The 20,966-nt window shown below is 35.1% G+C and overlaps 1 protein-coding gene across 1 annotated transcript in view; it reads left to right on the top strand.

Annotated features, from left to right (window-relative positions):
• LOC124555214 (PI-PLC X domain-containing protein 1-like) overlaps positions 1-20,966 on the top strand; it is an 87,326-nt gene that overhangs the window by 65,011 nt on the left and 1,349 nt on the right. The window contains exon 5 of the mRNA XM_047129064.1: positions 10,849-11,135. Within this exon, the coding sequence (XP_046985020.1) occupies positions 10,849-11,135 (287 nt within the window). The remainder of the gene's footprint in view (positions 1-10,848; positions 11,136-20,966) is intronic.

Here is a 20,966-nt window from a genome sequence, read left to right on the forward strand (position 1 = left end):
CTAACAATCAAGCAAAGTTTATGCAATTGCTTAATCAGGATCAGCATAACTTTATATCCACATACTTTAGTAATCTTTTCCTTCAGTACTACTGCAAAGTTCTGATCAGCTATCTTTTCAATTCTGTTAAGCATTTCAAATGATTTAACATAATTTACTATACCCACATCAAGTTCTTTCTAATGGAGTTTAAACTGGTTGCAAAAAAACATCCAGATACTTTGCCCACTTGTCAAGCTTCAGTATTTCACAAAATTATGATAATTTTTTCCATACAAATTTGGATTTTACATAACTTCCTGTATTTAATGTTGAAAATTCACTTGCTGAATGACTCAAGTAACTGATTTTTACCTTTCACAGATACAAAATTGTCTTTTAAAGTAAGAAAATCAATTATCTTTCCATCAAAATTGTCAGCTGCAACTACATCACCATGTAAGCTAACTAAATTTTCCTTTGTACGAATTACATTGGAATTTTCAGCATTATCTACAGTGTCACTTTAGCTTTCAATTCAGTTACTTTTAGATCACCCTGAACATTATATTACATGTTTATGATTTTTCCTTTGAGATTTGAATTTACAGTTGAGAACCAACCTTTCAGTTCATCTTGAAATGCACTTACCTGGCAACTCAGCTCTTCTCTGTACACCAAAAGTTATTACTATACAAAAATTTTATATCATTAAAGCTTTAAAACATTTGTTTCCCTAACTCACTTTTTACATCATTAAAGCTTTCAGAAATATGGTTTCTCAAATCATTTACTAAACTGTCATAGCTTCCAGGAATTAGATTGTTTGTTTCAGTAACTTCTGTACCTAAATTACCAAAACTTTCAGAAATATTATTGTATTTTTCAGAAATTTGATTGTTTGTTTCAGTCATTTGTTTGACTAAAGTGTAACTATTTTACCTAAAACGCTTATAACTGTTGTCATTTTTCTCATAAATTGTCCTGACAATGGTTTGATTTTCTGAATGTACAGAATTTTCTAAATTCTTAATCAGAAGTTCTAGTCGTGCATTATGTTCATCAAAAATGTCATGAACCTGAGTTCTCTTCTCTCTCTTAAGTGCCATTTTGAAAATTGTACCGATAATATGTGTTAGCAAAATTACTTCACACAAAATAAATAAATAAACAAATATCACAAGTAATGTTTTCTGTCATTATTTTTTGCTCTAAGGAGACAATTAAAGAAGTAAGCCATAAATATATACTTAAATTCTGGTGCTGTGTGTCTATTATATCCTCTATATTATCCAATCTTTAAGTTCACAAGTCTTTTCATTTTGTTTCCATTTCGCTAGCTTTTGCATCCCTCATAAATTTTAATTTTAATCTGAAAAATAAGTCTGATTAATATTTTGTGATGTAATGTTATGCAGAATAACACAGCCTAGTGCAATGAGATTCTTCAGTGCTCAATGTTCAATGATTTTTCTTCAAAACAGACTTTGATCATTTATTTCAAGTGAGTTGCATCAAATCTCTTATCCACAACTAAAGTTATAAAATATTACTTATCTCTTATTTCGTTCATGGCCTTGTTGTCTTCTGTGCGATATGATGCTGATCACAGATCCTATATCTGATATTAAAAACATTAATGATGAAAGGATTGTGTTATTTAGATGGCTTCCAATCATTATTCAATGAAATAAAGTCTCTAAATTTTGAAAACAACTATATTCAGTAATATCTGCACACACTGAATTATTAACAAAAGATATTTCTGTCTTTAGCAGTATTACAAAAATAAATTATCTCTATTTACAATCACTCTTCTGTCAAGATGATCAATTTCACCTCATGTGCCAAGATTATGCACAATGAAAAACAGAGATATAATATAAAATCAAAAAGTTCACAATCTGTAAGCTGCCAATCCATACTGTTCATCAATTTGCACTTGAAATTACTTGCTGTAGTCTCTCTGGTTGGAAAATTAGGCATTGGACGTTTACAAGTATCCAGTTTTGAACTGCAAATTTGCTCCCAAGGAACATGCACAGGTAATTAAAGTTCTGACTGTGAGCCTACGATGCCTGGACTATTTTCCCACACTGTTCTATAATTCATTTCCTTCCGATAGTTCTAATAATAATGGAGAGGTTGCAATATGTAAACAGTTTTGTATAACACACTTTAAATTCAGTTAATACATTCCTATTGGTTCTGATCACATTCACACTAAAATTACAGTCTCTCAACTATAACAAATTCATATGAATTTACTGTTACCACTTTCCCACTTTATAATAGCCTTTTAGTTGTATAACAATTCCACTGATACAAAATTAATCGTGAGCTTAAAAATTATTATTTGACCATAAACACTTCTTTCGCACATATATGCATCATACTTGCATGCTCCCTATTTATGGATTAGCAGACATTGGTAGAAGTCATTTGGCTTTGGGCCACAAGTGTTTTGTTTCTGGCTACTGCCAACCTCAGTGCTCCAATACAGAATGCTGCATACAGTATGTAGATAATGCACAGTGATTGTTGTACAAGTTTCATTGCATCACAAATAAATACCATTCATGATGAGTGATGAACTGCGTCCTGGCCCATCCACTCCTTGGAGGATAAGTGGTAGCACAAGATGGAGTGGGGCCAGAAAAATTATTAACAGTGTCGGTGAATGCTGTGAGCAAATGAACCAAAATAAAGAGTTGCTCCAGTCCATGTCACAACTAATGTAAGAAGCTGTGACCTACACAGGGGTAAGCTATGGCATATTCATAGTATTCAAAAATTTTGTAAAGATAATCCTGGGAAATTACCAGGTACTCCCAGAAAAAGAGGTGTATACCAATTCAATTCAGTTCTGATTACAGTTTGACAGTGCTCTGAAACTAGCTTCCACTTTAAATTAGTTTAAAAGGTTGATTAAGTTCATGTGTGTAAAGAATGAGGAAATACTGGTACTGATACTGTTTCCATAACAAATACAGGTCCCCAGCAGAGGGACCGACTTTTTTGAACTTCTGTATATATGCAGTTGTGCAGGTTATGTCTCTGGGTATTGTATTACACCTTATAATCATTACATCAATAACCTCTAATTTGCAAGTAACAAAAACAAACCTGTGATCCACTGGCAGACTACAGCTGCAATAACAAGTGTAGCTTCAAAGATCTCACCATAGCTTAGTTTAAGACTAATATTCTAAGACTGGTGGATACGAATCCTGCTGCAAGCAATTTCTGTTATAGACTCTCATTATTTTTATTCAGTTAATTTTAGCAGCTTGATGTGACACACAACCATACATATTGTTTCAAAAAATTTATCCCAGCCCAGGGGATCATCCTAATTAATAGCATCTATACATTCTGAACAGAATGCAGTCCTAGTTACCGACATAATTTTTTCATTTTTGTGTCATTTAGGCTAAAATTGATTGGAAAAATCCAGAGGAATGATTTTGAAAGGTGTGTCACGATAAAAATGACAGTGCAAAAAAATTTTCCCAGTCTGTGGAGACTTTGGCTACTACATGATGAAAATATCAGCTGGACTTGGGGTATTACATATATAAGGAACATTTTGTTGTCGATGGGATTTACTTGAAAAAACATGTAAAATAAAAGGACGTTATTGTTAGAGTGTAGAGACATTATAGACTGGTGGTCACATTTCATTGTAGAAATGAAACATATTACGGAAGCAGGAGTGAAATATTTTATCTGGATGATGCATGGATTGACTATAATAATAATAATAATGTCATGTGACTAGGGCCTCCCACCGGGGAGACCGTTCGCCGGGTGCAAGTCTTTCGATTTGATGCCACATCGGCAACTTGGATGAAATGATGATGATTAGGACAACACAACACCCAGTCCCTGAGCGGAGAAAATCTCTGACCCAGCCAGGAATCGAACCCGGGCCCTTATGATTTACATTCTGTCGTGCTGACCACTCAGCTACCAGGGGCAGAGATGGCAGTTGGGAAACATTGGCAAAAGGAAAATGTTACCAGCATTGTGGAATGAGGATCCCCTGCTAAAAGACTTATAGTTGTAAATGTTGGTTCTAAGCAGGGGTTTGTCAAAAAACCAAACTAAAATTCTAGACAAAGTCATCCACAGGTGACAACCATGGTCAGATAAACACATAAAACTTGGAGAGATGGTTCATGAATATACTTCTCACAAATCTTCCACTGGATTCAGTAGCTGTGATAGATCATGCTCCATACCACAACAAACAGGTAGACAAACCACACATGTGGTACAACACAAAAGCAAGGATGTTGTAATCATTGCAGAAAAGGGAATGTTGAGTGTCATGACAGCATGAGAGAGCAGGCCTGTTCTCTTTAATTCAAGAAAACAAACCTGTGAAGAAGTCATATGTCATCAACAAAATGGCAAAAGAAAAGGCCACATGGTTGTCCACTTGCCTCCATATAATTGTGACTTACATGCAATGGAGCTAGTATGGGCAAAAGTTAACAGACTGCTTAGGGAGCAAAATATTTCTGATGATATGACAAACAAAAATTTGTGTAAGGTTGCCAGTGAATCCCTTCTGACAGTAACTGCTGAAGACTTGCAAGCATACTGCATGAATGTCCAGCAACTGGAAAAAGATTATGTTGTAGAGCTCATGACAGACCAATTCAGTACAGATTCTGCCAAATTGGATGGTAGCAATCATAACAGCAACTCTTGCACAGATAAAGAATACAATAAGACAGATTTGAGTGTTTTTATAGTTACTATATGCTTTATAATTATTTTATATATTATAATTATATGTGGCATATGTTAATAAATGTTCAAAATTTTCATCACTTTTTGTTATTGCTTGAATGTAACTTGTATTTCTGGATCTCTTAATTTCGAATTATCTATGAGAGACATGGAATTGTAGCAACAAGCACCTTTTTTTCACATGATATTATCATTTACATTATCACAAATCTTGTAGGCATTTGTTATGCCCCTGTCTGATTCTCTGTTTTTATTTTTGTGGGTGGTACAGCCATGGTAATACATAGTAGTTATTATGGCAGCCAACAGATGGCCCTATCAGTGCCTCTTGTAACATAAATTTATTTGTGACAGCAAGTACATTGCCAGCACTGCGTTACATAGTCTTGGCTTGTTCTCCTTGCATGTCCCATGCCCCACAACAGCCTATGTACTGAGATTTGGTGGATGGAGCTTGCTTCATCTGCTCCCCACAGACAGGAGAGTACTGCAAATGTTAGAATAAGGAAAGGTTCTCATAAAAGTATAATTAAAAATAATGTAAGTATATTTCATCAAAATATTGGGAGTTTAAAGAATAAAGTAGATGAGCTTCTGGTTTGTTTGGAAGATTTAGAAGCTGAGAATGAAATAGATATACTATGCCTGTCTGAGCATCACATTGTTACTGATATGGATAAGGTAAATGTAAGTGGTTATAAGCTCTCTGCACATGTAATGAGAGAAAATATGGAGAAAGGAGGAGTTGCCATATATGTCAAAAGTTATCATTGTGCAAAAAGTATAGAAACAAAAAAGTTTTGTGTAGAGAAACATATAGAAGCATGTGCCTGTGAGCTTAAATTAAATAAAGGCACATTTATAATTGTAACTGTATATAGGTCCCCATCAGGAAATTTTCATCTATTTCTGAAAAATTTGGACTCCTTGTTGTGCTATCTGTCAGACAGGGGGAAGCAAATTATTATTTGTGGGGACTTCAATGTAGATTCTCTGAAAGAGGGTAATAGGAAAAATGACCTTGAAGTATTACTCGGTTCTTTCAATTTGACACCCGTTATTGATTTTCCTACTCGGGTGGTAAAGGATAGCAGCTCACTGATAGATAACTTCTTTATAGACCAAGATAAGTTTAACCAGATAAATGCTCAGCCTGTTGAGAATGGTCTTTCTGATCATGGTGCACAGCTAGTTACAATATATGACATAGCTCCATTCAGCAATACTAAACAGTCCTCCAAAGTAGTACGTTCAGTCAACAATTTAACAATTGCAAATTTCAGGGAAAGCCTACAGCAGTTAGACTGGGATGAGGTGTACCGTGAACCTGATGCCAATTTAAAATATAATTTATTTCATGACATTTTTGTAAATGCATTTGAAAACTGCTTCCCCAAGAAAATAGTTAAATATACTCGTAAGAAACCTTGTAACAAACCATGGCTTACTAAGGGAATAAAAATATCTTGTAACCGGAAAAGGGAAATGTATCTGACAGCAAGAAAGAGTAGTGACCCAGAAACTATCAAAAATTATAAAAACTACTGTGTTATATTAAGAAAAGTTATTAAAAAATCCAGGAGTATGTGTATCATGTCTGAAATCAGCAACTCTGATAATAAAATTAAAACAATTTGGAATATTATTAAAAGAGAAACAGGTCAACCAAGAGCAGAGGAAGACAGTATTACCATCAAATTGAATGAAAACTTTACGAACAAAAAGTCAGAAGTTGAAAATATTTTTAATAATCATTTTCTAAATGTTGTGGATATAGTAGGATCCAGGTGTTCATTAGAAGATGCTAGGCTGTTAATGGAAGAGGCCATACCTATGCAATTTGATACAATTGAAATCTCACCCACTTCTCCCTCTGAAATTAGGAAAATAATAAACTTGCTTAAAAGCAAAAACTCACATGGAATTGATGGCATTTCCAGCAAAATACTAAAAGCTTGTTCTCAACAGATAAGTAAGATTCTCAGCCACCTGTGTAATAGCTCTCTGGAACAGGGCATTTTCCCTGATAGACTGAAATATGCTATTGTTATACCTTTGCATAAAAAGGGGGATAGATCTGATGTCAACAATTACCGTCCAATCTCCCTTCTAACAGCTTTATCCAAAATTTTTGAGAAAGTAATGTATTCAAGAGTAGCTTCACATATCTGTAAAAATGAAGTACTAACAAAATGTCAGTTTGGTTTCCAGAAAGGTTTTTCAACAGAAAATGCCATATATGCTTTCACCAGTCAAATTTTGAATGATCTGAATAACCGAACACCACCCATTGGGATTTTTTGTGATCTCTCAAAGGCTTTTGATTGTGTAAATCATGAAATTCTGCTAGACAAGCTCAAGTATTGTGGCATGAGTGGGACAGTGCACAAATGGTTTAATTCGTACCTAACTGGAAGAGTGCAGAAAGTTGAAATAAGTAGTTCTCGTAACATGCAAAGATCAGCACATTCCTCAAACTGGGGAACTATCAAGAATGGGGTTCCACAAGGGTCAGTCTTGGGTCCTTTGTTGTTCTTATTATATATTAATGACTTGCCATTCTATATTCATGAAGAGGCAAAGTTAGTTCTCTTCGCTGATGATACAAGTATAGTAATCACACCTGAGAAACAAGAATTAACTGATGAAATTGTCAATACTGTCTTTCAGAAAATTACGAAGTGGTTCCTTGTAAACGGACTCTCACTGAATTTTGATAAGACACAGTACATACAGTTCCGTACAGTGAATGGTATGATGCCATTAATAAATATAGACCTTAATCAGAAGCATATAGCTAAGGTAGAATATTCCAAATTTTTAGGTATGTCCATTGATGAGAGATTAAATTGGAAGAAACACATTGATGATCTGCTGAAATGTTTGAGTTCAGCTACTTACGCAATAAGGGTCATTGCAAATTTTGGTGATAAACATCTTAGTAAATTAGCTTACTACGCCTATTTTCACTCATTGCTCTCATATGGCATCATATTTTGGGGTAATTAATCACTGAGGAATAAAGTATTTATTGCACAAAAGCGTGTAATCAGAATAATAGCTGGAGTCCACCCAAGATCATCCTGCAGACATTTATTTAAGGACCTAGGGATATTCACAGTAGCTTCTCAGTATATATACTCTCTTATGAAATTTGTTATTAACAACCAAACCCAATTCAAAAGTAATAACAGTGTGCATAACTACAATACTAGGAGAAAGGACGACCTTCACTATTCAAGATTAAATCTAACTTTGGCACAGAAAGGGGTGAATTATACTGGCACTAAAGTCTTTGGTCACTTACCAAATAGTATCAAAAGTCTGACAGATAACCAACAAGTATTTAAGAAGAAATTAAAAGAATTTCTGAATGACAACTCCTTCTACTCCATAGAGGAATTTTTAGATATAAATTAAGAAAAAAAAAAGAAAAAAAACAAAAATATAAAAAAAAATAAAAAAATAAAAAAAAATAAAAATAAAAAATAAAGAAAAACAAAAAAACACAAAAAAATAAAGTTGTTATATTAACTTAAGTATGTTGTTAAATTAACCTAATTATGTCATGTATTGGAAAATCGACTCGTTCCACATCATTACGAAATATCGTATTCATGATCCATGGAACTAGTATTAATCTAATCTAATCTAATCTAACATTCCCTGCAGAATCCATTCTTCTTGTTGTGAGCAGTAACATGTACATGGTACAGTGACTAATTTGGCATGATGCTTGAGAGACAGTTGCAGCAGCCTGCCCTGTAATTTTTGTTCGCTCTCTGATTACACTGGTAAGACATTTTGGATCTGAAGAGCTATGGTACTCCTTTTTTTCAGAATCACTGATCACTCTCTCCGTAGAAGAATTTAGCTCTTTGAATAAATGGGAAAACGAAGCAGAAATTTTCCCTAAGAAGTTTTAAATTTGCAGCTGTTGGTCTGTGACATGCCATTTCTGATCCTACAGTTTCAGGTTTTGACAGCAGTAAATTACTATAATCGAATTTTGATTTGAGAAGTTGTCTTATGTACATTAAGTGTTGTATGAGAAACGACTGTATTTTTGGACATTAGCTTAGCTGTCTTTCACTTTAGAGTAGACAAAAAATGAACATTTTGTGCTGGATGTAATCAGTCCCTGTGACTGTTGGGATGCTCAGCCTTCTAGGTATATCACTTAGCAGTGTTTGACTTTTTTCAAGCTTTTCAAGGTACACTGAATTCTGATCTTGAAACCAATGGACGGGGATAAATGTCATAATGTTTCCCATTTTCTTTGAAAATAATATCAGAAATATAACACAAAATGTCTGTCCAAAGTGCTGCACATTGCAGGGAAGTTCTATGAGTGGTAGAAGTTCAGAAACTGTGAGACTTCTCCTTGACTGAGGCTAAAGAAAAATCAGTTCATAATCACACTTTGGATCAGCTAAGGGATGTAAATATTAAACATTGTCAAGAGGTGATATCAGGTCAGTTGTGTACACTGCTCAGAAACAGAGATCATTTTCTAATGTTCTTAAAAATACAGAATGGTGATGATATTGTTTGATGTTTATCAGATACTAGAGGTCAACAAATGTTGTTACCCACAGTGTTCAACAGAGTCATATATTATCTGCAGAATATTATGCTGAAAATACAATTATGTCTTGTTTCATGACTTGGAGCTCTATTAGCATTTCAGATTTCCATACATGACTGTAGTGATCTAATACAGATAAATGTGGCTTTTCAGTTGCAAACTTGTGATAGATTGTGAAGCTGATAGCCTGGAATTATTCAAAGAAACCAACTTGGCAATGTTTGTTAAAATAAATCACATTATTGCCCCAGAGACTGAAGTATTTGATTGTACATATCTGTTTTATTCTCATGCTTCTGAATTAATAATGCAAGGTTTTCCTGATATTTTACATTTATTGCAGTGAATCAGTTTGGACACTGAAGTGGTGACTATTGAGGTTATATTCCTTCCAGTCTAGTGGTCAGTGCAGGAGTCTATGTAAAACCAATCAGATTGCTTAAGTGTTCTCATCAGCAATGCATTTAACTTTGGCTACTGGGTCTAAACTAGATTGGTTGCTACTAAAATTTATTTCACAAGTGTTGAGCACAAGAAGTTGGTCAAGATCAATTTTTCTAAATGCCAGAGGCAGAGTTATGCCATGTACCTAAACCACACATATTGCACATCACCTGCATCTTGTGAATGATGGTGCACCACATTGAGGAAAGGGGAATTTCCTCCTGTTTTGTACTGTCACTCATGATGAATGGCATACTATTCAACATGTATGTTTCCTTACATAGATTTGTTAGGCTGTCATTTTGTAATTTTGTAGTGATTTGCTGTTAACTATCATTGAATCATCCAACATTCACTTACAGTTTAATATAATTCTTTGAGTTAAAGGGAATATATGTATGCTTACTATCTGCGAAGCTGAATTGTTTATTTCGTTATAACTCATATTGATACCCACAAATATTTATGGACTATTTCATCGGTTCTTGGAAGAAGATAGACATTGTGGAGCATTAATACTGTGCATTCAAGTTTTTATGTGATAACCACAAAGATTACTTTCCTGCTCAAATTTATGAAACCAATTTTAAGTAAATAAAAATGTCTGAAGCTGAAGTATTTCATTTATAGCTAGTTTTCACTCAAGAAACAGCATTCTAAACAAAGTTATAAAATGAAGTTGCAGATTAACATGAGTCTAGGGCCAAATTATTTGCCAGCAGTCAAGTACCAATAAATTCTTTCACTTTCTGTCACATTTGTATGACAACAAGCAGATCACTACTCTCCTCATTTCAGCTGTGAGTATAGGCTTATTGCAGTGTTTCTTCCCAACAAAGACATTGGAACTATACATAATGAAGTTACACAAAATTGGATAGCAGATATTTCATTTTCCTATATTCTGACCACCACTGTAAATGAGATTACTCTATCTGCTGAGGACATGTTTGAAACCATGAAAAAATGCTTACTAATGTATGTAGAAAATAATTATCCTAGCTGACAAATATTGATGTAAAGATAGGTATTTTACAAATCTTGTTCTGAGTGTAAAACTTCTGTTTGTTTTTCAGGTTCAGAAAACTAGTTAATGTTGATGGTGTGACACACATATTAGAAGAAATTAAGGATTATATGAAGAGGATAAGTTGTGAGATAGTCATCCTTGATATACAAGAATTTCCCCCTGGCTTTGACGAGCATGCTAGCAATCATCACCAGTTTGTTTCATTGGTACATTCAGTACTTGGTGAATTTGTATTACCATTCAGCAATATAAGCTACAATTCTACTCTAGCTGAAGTTTGGGAAACTGGCCGGAACCTAATTGTTGCATACAACCATCCTGAGACTGTAAAAGGTAAGAGAACATTATTAATACCTCTCGGTGGAATTTATTCCACAGTTGAATCCTAGGCTAACAATGTAGCATGATACATTTACATAAAATATATTAGCAATAAAGAACACAGAAGTTTTTTGACTCATCAATAGTAAGAGGATGCTATACTCATATCTTTGTCTATAAATACCTTTACCAAATTACTCACATGCTAATCAAGAAAACCCTATGGGCAAAACCCTATGGACAACCAGTGGTGTTAATCTTCATGATTAAAGCCACATAAGTAATTTTATATAGGACAGCCTTTGCCTGCTTTACAGCATGTAATTTTCAGGGTGTGCTTTTTATTTATTTATCATTTCATGGAACCATTTTTTACTGCCATCAACAAGGATATTGTTTCCATCACTCTCAGCTACACTACACATTCATTCTTCTCACCAGGTGTTAGCAGGGCAACATCAAAAACTTTTCAGTATCAGGTACTGACACTAGCCTCTGTATGTGAGCCACAATGGAAGTTCTCTGAAATAGTTCATAAGAATATGTTAGGATTGGTTTGAACATATAACCCTCAGAGTGCAATGATTTCTCTCAGAAAAATCCAAAAAATTCCAGAACAATGAGTGTATTAAGGGTGTCCTGATTTTTTTCACTCCTCAGTACTTTTCTTTACAAGGGAGCTGGGCAAATGTAAATCACACAAAATCTCTCTTACAAAATGTGTGAACACGTGAGTTCCAATAATCATGAACTGTTCAGAATCACTCAGTTTTTTTCCTTGATTCATTCTGATAGACAACATCTATGATGCTGATGAATTCCGCATGCATTTCCACCAACCATTATCACAAGCCTGGTATTAAGCAGGGAATATTCAGTGAGATATGAAAACATTTGGCAATACCATGTCTGTGAATTCATTTATAACTAGTTAGTGCACATCACATATTGTTCTGTTATCAACAACACCACACATTACAGGTTTTATCATCATATGCAGCCTATCTTGTTACCAAACAACACACAAACATACTGCATACAGCACCTAATCGACAGAGCCAGTGATAAACCATTGGATAAATATGCAAAGCATCATGAACTCAGCATTATCAAACAAATATCTGCAGTAAATGGCTATGATGACATATGTATTGACAACTTCATACAGAAAAGAAAGGAATAATAAACCAACTGCTACCCAGAAAATGAAAATGAAACTTACTGTTTATATACCATTCACAAACAAAGTCTCCTTTAGAATAGCAAATATTTTCAGACTGCGCAGAGTTAACATCACTTTCAAAACACACAAAAAAACTGCAACATGCTATGACACAACATGACCACATAGACAGATAAACAGATACTATTTGGCATTTACTATACAGTATGAAGTACATGCAAAGGCCAAACTGGGAGACCGTTAAAAAAAGAAAAACAAGATCAATGAACACATAAATGCCAGCAAACAAACAATTAGCAAAAGCCACCCAAATCAAGGGCACTCACTATCCATTCCAGGACAATGTCAATAATCTTTATGTAGTAAATAAAATGGACAAGAGATATGAAACGGACTTGCATTAAGAACTAGGAATTTTCATTCATGGTGCAGTACACAGTAATGGGCTGCTAAATAACAACCTAGAAACTAACATTATAAATTTCTTCAAAAATTTCTCCAATTTTGAATGCTAGTTTTGTTAATATAAACAGTTACCAGTAACTGAAAAAATATATTGTCTTGATATTACTATACGACCAAGAAATGCCATATAATCATACCCCTCAATATGCACCATTACATAAATATCCTTATATAAAAAAGAGTGTAGTTTCATTGTTCGTGGTAACTTATCATTTGAAATAATGTATATCTTAGCAGTTAAGAGTCTTTGGACTGCAAAAATCTGAATGTGAAAGAGCTAAGTGATAATGATGTATTTCTTACTGTGCTCTGTCTGCCACACAAATCTCCTGCAAAAATGTCAGTAAATAAGTTAATGAAATGATTTAATCACACACTTCATTTATGGTATACACTTAAATAAATGAATCAATCTGTACAGGGATAAATTTTAGTACATATTCTCACTGTCATACCCAGTAAATAATCCTCATCACACTTCAGATTAATGCACAGCCCATAAAACAAAACTGTTTGCATGAAAAATGGCTAAGTCCCACATCAGGCATTCTTGGCATGTAGAGTCATGTCACAAATTGGGGCAGCAGTTTCATCCTATTAATGCGCATGATGATTATGGGTTATAGGGGCCACATATTATGATACCAGTGAGATTTACTATAAACAACAATGGCAATAAATTCCAATTAAACATTATACACACACATATAGAATTGACAGCAAGTGCAAAATATGTAATGATTTGACCAGCAGTGCTAGATGCAGTATGAAGAAGGTGTTAGCATTGCTGTGTAAGTAGTTCACAATCAAAGTGTCTGATCATCACTTGCTGAAGCAGAGTTTGGTTCCATCAACTTGCCAATATTTTTTATGTCCCCATCAGGGTAGGTGCCAATGGCCTTTGAACAGTAGCTTCTTTTTTCTTGATGAGTACAACACTGGTGCATAGTATTTGTAGTCTTTTAAGAGAAGTGTTGTAGTATGAGCTAACAAAAGCTGTATCATGAAACTAACAGAATTTTGAACAAAAGTTATCCAAACTATTTTAAGAGCACCTGTTTTCTGGGAGTGAGAGAATATTATTATTCTAAGCAGTATGTGATTTTAGATCAGTCAACCTTCTTGCAAAACTTCATCTTTTATGAATGTTGTATTTCAGATATAGGAGAGTAACTAATCAAATAATTACTCGGTTCTTTGACATGAATGAAACTAACAGTGATATACTCCATTTCACATTATGCACTCAAATGCAGGTGCCATGCTCAACAGCAATATTCTGTCCTTTTATTCTGGAACATTAAAATTCGCTATCACTCTCAATTTAAAAAAACAATCAAGGCCAAATTAAGCTACTGAAGAGAAAGCTTTGTCTGCATGCATAAAACTACCGGTATTCACAGAGGTAGCAGACAGAACAGGAAAGCAGATGTAGCAGAAAAACAATAAGCTGAAATTGATTAAGGCAGAATAAATGTTTACTGAAGAGCTCATAAATTTTGGGATGAAAGTAAAATTAAAAATATGCCATAAAAATAAGTTCAACTACTCATTGTAATGGGTCTGGATAAGATGTTTAAATTCTATCAGACATTATTTATTAAAATCTGATTGGACATGTATAATTATCCAAGAAAGATAAAAAGGTATGAAATTGCCAATCCTTTCAATTGACAAGCCAAGCATAGACTATGGTTTTCTAGCATAAATTATGGTTAGTTTCTCTGTAATTTTCAAAGAAAGCAGAATTCAAAAATTTTGGTTGTCTGTGGGTATGAATCTACAGATGTCACGTGATGGAATGCAGTATGTTTTGCCTCATTGGAATTAGAATTTAATTTGAGTAAATGACTGTTTATGTTCTGACTTCACAATGTTTTTAATTTAATCAGATGATACTATCATTACTGAGAATTATTTTGATTATAGAGGAAAAGTGCCTCTCACAGGAGAGTTTGCTTTTGTGAGACAGCTAGATACTGACTAAAGTAAGTGCTCAGCTCCATTGGGAAGTATCAGGTCTCACAGTGCCAGGGTATGGAGTAGTGACAATAAGTCCATTGTGGAGCTGGACACTGTTGAGAATCCTTGATTTCAGAAGTGTGGAATTTAAAGTTTTTTGAGTGTATGAGTTTGTAAGCCTTTAATATCTGAATTTGAGTAAGTGTTGCAACAAAATTCATATAATTATATTCTTCAGAAAGTACTCTTTCACTCACTTCAAACCAGGCAGTGTAACTGTTAAGCTAGGTTTCTAGCACAAGATATGTGATAACCTGAGTATCCTAATACAAGACATTATCTCATGTTCAGACATACTACATCATGTAAGGCATGTTTAGAAAGTAAGTAGCATTTTGGAAAAAAACTCATAAAACATTTTTTTCAAATCAAAACTTATGTTTCCAAGAAAGAGTATTTCTTAAACTTCATGGTAAATGATAACAGCCAAACAGGATAAAGATTTATTGAAATCCTTGACCACAGTTTCAGTATATCTAAATATACCTTCATCAGAAGCAAAAATACATCTGAACAGGAAGACACCTTCATTAGCAAAAAACTCAGCAACATAACTGAGATAGTAGAAAAAACAAATGCTTGTAGCTATAAATAACCATGAAAATTACCAAAGTATTACAAGCATAAAAACTTTTAGTCACTTACTAAAATCACATCCTGTAGTGAAGATGCATAAAACAATTGTGCCAAAGGTGGCACCAGTAGTTATAATGAAAATATCACCTCCATCTGTACAGTATAATTATGAAGAGATGGTCAACACAAATGCAGCATACTATCAGTACTTAGCCTGTGAACTAGTGTGAAGAGCGTGTGGAAACACTAGGGCAGACAGTTTCACCGAGAGGGAACTTGTGGTATGCATGAGACAATCATGCATATTAAAACCTGAGATGCATATCCACGCACATCAAAATTTTAAAGGTTATGCTAATTCAAACCCTCTGTCTTAATAAATAAAACATATCAGAACCATTTAAAACACCTGTATACAATAGAAAATATGAACACCAATTTGCCTGTGTCCTAGTGTCAAGCAGGTAAAGCTTGCGCTAAGGAACATATCCAATGAGAGTGGGGACTAGTGTTATGCGCAAGAATCTTGCGCAAAATTAAAGGCTAGGATACATACTGACAAAAATGAACAAAATGTTGTAGAAAATCAAAACCATCTGTCATCATAAATAAAAAACATAACAGAATAATTTAAACCACACATACACATTGAAAACTGCAAACAACAATCATCAAAAATACATAAAATCCCAACAAGACAGGAAAGGAGTATCTCACCAGCATCAGCAGACAAGAAAACTAGCTTCTAATCAGCCAAACTATATTAAGTTAGAGCAAGGAAGAGTTTGAAACTATCCAAAAAAATTTTGTTTCTAAGCTGCACCTGTTCGTTAAGAATAAATCCATCTTTTTGATGTTTAAAAATTTCTAATTCCTCAACCTGTTATAGTCTGAAACTCAGTGTGTCATCTTTACAATGAGTAGCAATCTGTCCTTTTCATAAGTTACACATTCCTTAACACTAATCTTAAAAATAGCTTTTGTACAGAAAAGAAACTACATATAAACTATGAACCTAATACACAGAACAGACAAAACTCAAACAATATGATTAGTCAAGAATATATAAAATTAAATGCAAGGACTGTGACATGTATATCAGACATACTGGACAAATATTTAACACAAAATACAGAAAACAACAATAGAACTAAGCAGTAATCTTTAAGTTTTTCAGAGAGTGAAAAAAAGGTGAACTATATTAACATTATGAAGGAGAGAAAGATTTACACACATTAGATGGAAAATCTAGGTACATTTTAAATGAAAAAAACCAAACTTCAAAATATAAGAAATATATGTCTAACTTTGACAAAGTTCTTCTCACTACATAGGTAATTCAGAACAAAATATTACATAAAAATTGCCTTTCATAAAAGATAATCACAGACTATATCTCTGAAACAAAAATAGAGCAATAATGTGGCAGTTGCACAGTAATATCATAAACATGACATAGGAAAGTGGTTTCATAGTTCATAAATAATATGATGAGACAGAATTGTATTCCAATACTTACCTTTAGATGAAATATGTAGTGCTGCTGGCAGACACATATGAAAGTAAAAGTGATGACATTTTCCTAGCTTTCAGAACTCTTAGTTCATTCCTCAGTCAGAGGAGAGGGATAGAAAGGAGTTCACTTGGATCCCAGGGTGAGAGGTGCCCACTTCTTAATCCTCTGTATAGGTGGGTGCCTCTCTTACTGAGGACTGATTTAGCTGCTTTCTAATCCCATTTCTTCAAGGATGAAGGAATTAGTAGTTCTGAAAGCTAGTAAAAGTCATCATTTTCATTTTTGTGTGGATCTATTGGCAGCACTAAGCATTTTGCCTTCTGAAGGTAAGTGATGGCTCACATTTCTATCTCTTAATTTACTAGTTCTCTCTGTTACTTTCCTTTGATACTATTTATGTGTACACTGATGAGCCAAAACATCATGACCACTACACAGTGTGAGATTGTAGGTATGAATTGAATTGAATTTTATTTGATCCTGTAAGATTACATTGTGTACAGTAAATGTACATGTAATATAGGACATGTCAAAGTAGTAACATTCATTATTTTTCTACCCTTTTAGCTTACATTTTTACATCATTGATAATGAATAACAATATATACAAATTTTATGGCATAAGTATTCTGCAGCACTGTAAAACTCTTTTTCAGTGAGATAGTCTTTAAGTTTCTTTGGAAAGTGATTGTCAAGTACACTATTTGCAGGTTTTTAGGCAGACTTCGTAGTAGTCTGATAAGACAGTACTGGGGTCCCTTTTCTAGCATTGCCAGTCAGTGAGGTATGCTCCGTACTTCATTCTTCCTTCTTGTATTGTGTGTGTGTGTACACTAGCATTTGTAATCCAGTCCTCACTACCTTTTGTGATGTACATTATTGTTTTGTATGTACACAATGATGAAAAAGTCAAGATACCTAACTTCCTGAAACAGTTTCTGCATGTTTCAGAGGTCTTTCTTATTAAAATGGTCCTAATTGGTTATATATATATATATAGACACACACGCACACATAATAGAGGGAAACATTCCACGTGGGAAAAATTACATATAAAAATAAAGATGAGGTGACTTACCGAACGAAAGCGCTGGCAGGTCGATAGACACACAAACAAACACAAACATACACACAAAATTCTAGCTTTTGCAACCAACGGTTGCCTCATCAGGAAAGAGGGATGGAGAGGGAAAGATGAAAGGATGTGGGTTTTAAGGGAGAGGGTAAGGAGTCATTCCAATCCCGGGAGCGGAAAGACTTACCTTAGGGGGAAAAAAGGACAGGTATACTCTCGCACACACACACATATCCATCCACACATACAGACACCAGAGGCTAGTTCATGTGACTAGGCAACACATTTACGTCAACTGGGAGTCCAATCTCCTTGACCATGTGCCCACTATACTCTTAACTGATGATGTCTGATGGTGTCTGTATGTGTGGATGGATATGTGTGTGTGTGCGAGTGTATACCTGTCCTTTTTTCCCCCTAAGGTAAGTCTTTCCGCTCCCAGGATTGGAATGACTCCTTACCCTCTCCCTTAAAACCCACATCCTTTCATCTTTCCCTCTCCTTCCCTCTTTCCTGATGAAGCAACCGTTGGTTGCGAAAGCTAGAATTTTGTGTGTATGTTTGTGTTTGTTTGTGTGTCTATCGACCTGCCAGCGCTTTCGTTCGGTAAGATGTGGAATCCCACATTCGACAACATGCGCTGAATAGTGTGCTCCAAAATGTTTGTGCCTGCACTTGCACTGTATTCTCTGATCACATGTGCCACTGACTGTTACCCGTCCAACCTTTACAGAGTCACAGTATTCAGACTGTGATAGCTGCACCATTAAGAATATGACAGAGCTCAGTTTCTTACAGACATTACTAATACGTTTTTTCCATTTCAGTTCATTATCCACAAGAATACCTAAGAATCTAGCAGATCCTACTTCTTCTAGCCTTGTACCATCAACCTCTAAATCCATGTGGCATGGTAAGGAAAGCACATAAGTGGAGCAGAGACAAAAGGGGAATCATGATACAGGATGCAAATGGGGAAATCTACAGGTAACTTTGAGATAGGGCAGACCGTTGTGGTCCAGTGTCTGCAAATGAGAATCTGGAAACAGTGAAACTGGTTGGCTGCTTGTACACTACTACTGTTAGGATCTATGCTAACTGGTTGAAGGACAGTGAGGTAGAGAGTAACTGACAAAGTGTTGGACTTTGGTTCCTTGTCACTGAACTCAGAGCTTGGAGGCTCTGTGACTCTGTAAAGGTTGGACGGGTAACAGTCAGTGGCACATGTGATCAGAGAATACAGTGCAAGTGCAGGCACGAACATTTTGGAGCACACTATTCAGCGCATGTTGTCGAATGTGGGATTCCATAGCCGTCAATTGCTACTTGTTTCCACATTGAACTAATGACATCATCAGTTAAGAGTATAGTGGGCACATGGTCGAGGAGATTGGACTCCCAGTTGACGTAAATGTGTTGCCTAGTCACATGAACTAGCCTCTGGCTACATTGCTGTCTAGACAAACTGCTGCTCCAAACATACGTAGACTGCACCACGGACATGGGCTGGCTAGGGCAGTGTTACATCAGAGGGGGGTCTGGTGGACATTCACCTGGAGTTCTGTGGCACATGTAGTAGTAATAAAAGGCACTGTGGCAGCTGTGGGCTATGGAAATATTATTATGGACCATGTGCATCTTTTTTTACTCAACAAGTTTCTTGGTGGTGATGGCATCTTTTGACAGGATAACTGTCCTGTCACAGTACCAGAATCATGGTACAATGGTTTGAAGAGCAAGGAAAAAAAACTCATGTTTGTCTTGGCCACCAAATTTGCCTGATCTTAGCATCACCAGACACCAGCAGGCGCCTTAATCTATTGGAATAACGTGACCTCTGCATAGATCTCTGGTGTCATGTTGTTGTTGTTGTGGTCTTCAGTCCTGAGGCTGGTTTCATGAAGCTCTCCATGCTACTATATCCTGTGCAAGATTCTTCATCTCCCAGTACCTACTGCAGCCTACATCCTTCTGAATCTGCTTAGTGTATTCACCTCTTGGTCTCCCTCTATGATTTTTACCCTCCATGCTGCCCTCCAGTACCAAATTGGTGATCCCTTGATGCCTCAAAACATGTCCTACCAACCGATCCCTTCTTCTAGTCAAGTTGTGCCACAAACTCCTCTTCTCCCCAATTCTATTCAGTACCTCCTCATTAGTTATGTGATCTACCCATCTAATCTTCAGCATTCTTCTGTAGCACCACATTGCGAAAGCTTCCATTCTCTTCTTGTCTAAACTATTGATCATCCATGTTTCACTTCCATACATGGCTACACTCCATACAAATACTTTCAGAAACAACTTCCTGTCACTTAAATCATATGCCTCTGGAAACCCACCAAAACTTACAGAATCCATGTCATGCAGAACTGCTGCTGTTATGCATTCAAAAGGTGAACTGACATGCTGTTTAATAGATGGTCAAAAAGTTTTGCCTCATCAGTGCATGTGTATTTATGTTAGCTTGATTTTATACAGGTACTGCTCAAAAATAAGCCATGCTCAGAATGAGTAGTGGAAAATTAAAATAACACAAAAAATTCTGTCAAAATTCACATTGTATCAAATTTACATTTCATATAATTTATTGAAATTGTGCAACACTACAGATAAAAAAAATTTTCCGCTTTGTTTCCCTAAAGAACTTCAGAACGTAGACACAATTGTTCCTCAAATAGTCATAAAATTAATTCTAAGCCCAAAACTTTATCCAGCTAAGCAAGTAATCCATTTCTAATGACAGAAGCTATAATGAGACAATAAAATCTAGCTTGTTCTCTCTTTTTCTGTGTTGGTGTAGTTCTCTACTTTATAATTTACACCACACCTATCTTTTTTGTTCAATCCTGTTTTTCTTTTTATTTGAATTGCAATACATGTGTAACGACTAAACTGAGTTTTACTTTTGCTCTAAACCTTTATTCAGTGCTTAAATTTCAAAAGTTTAACCACTTGACACCATTTGTCTTCCTCAGTTCACCTTTCTTCCAAAGATAGTCTCTG

This window comes from Schistocerca americana, chromosome X (genome assembly GCF_021461395.2).
Source record: "Schistocerca americana isolate TAMUIC-IGC-003095 chromosome X, iqSchAmer2.1, whole genome shotgun sequence".
In the NCBI taxonomy this organism is placed as follows: Eukaryota; Metazoa; Arthropoda; class Insecta; order Orthoptera; family Acrididae; genus Schistocerca; species Schistocerca americana.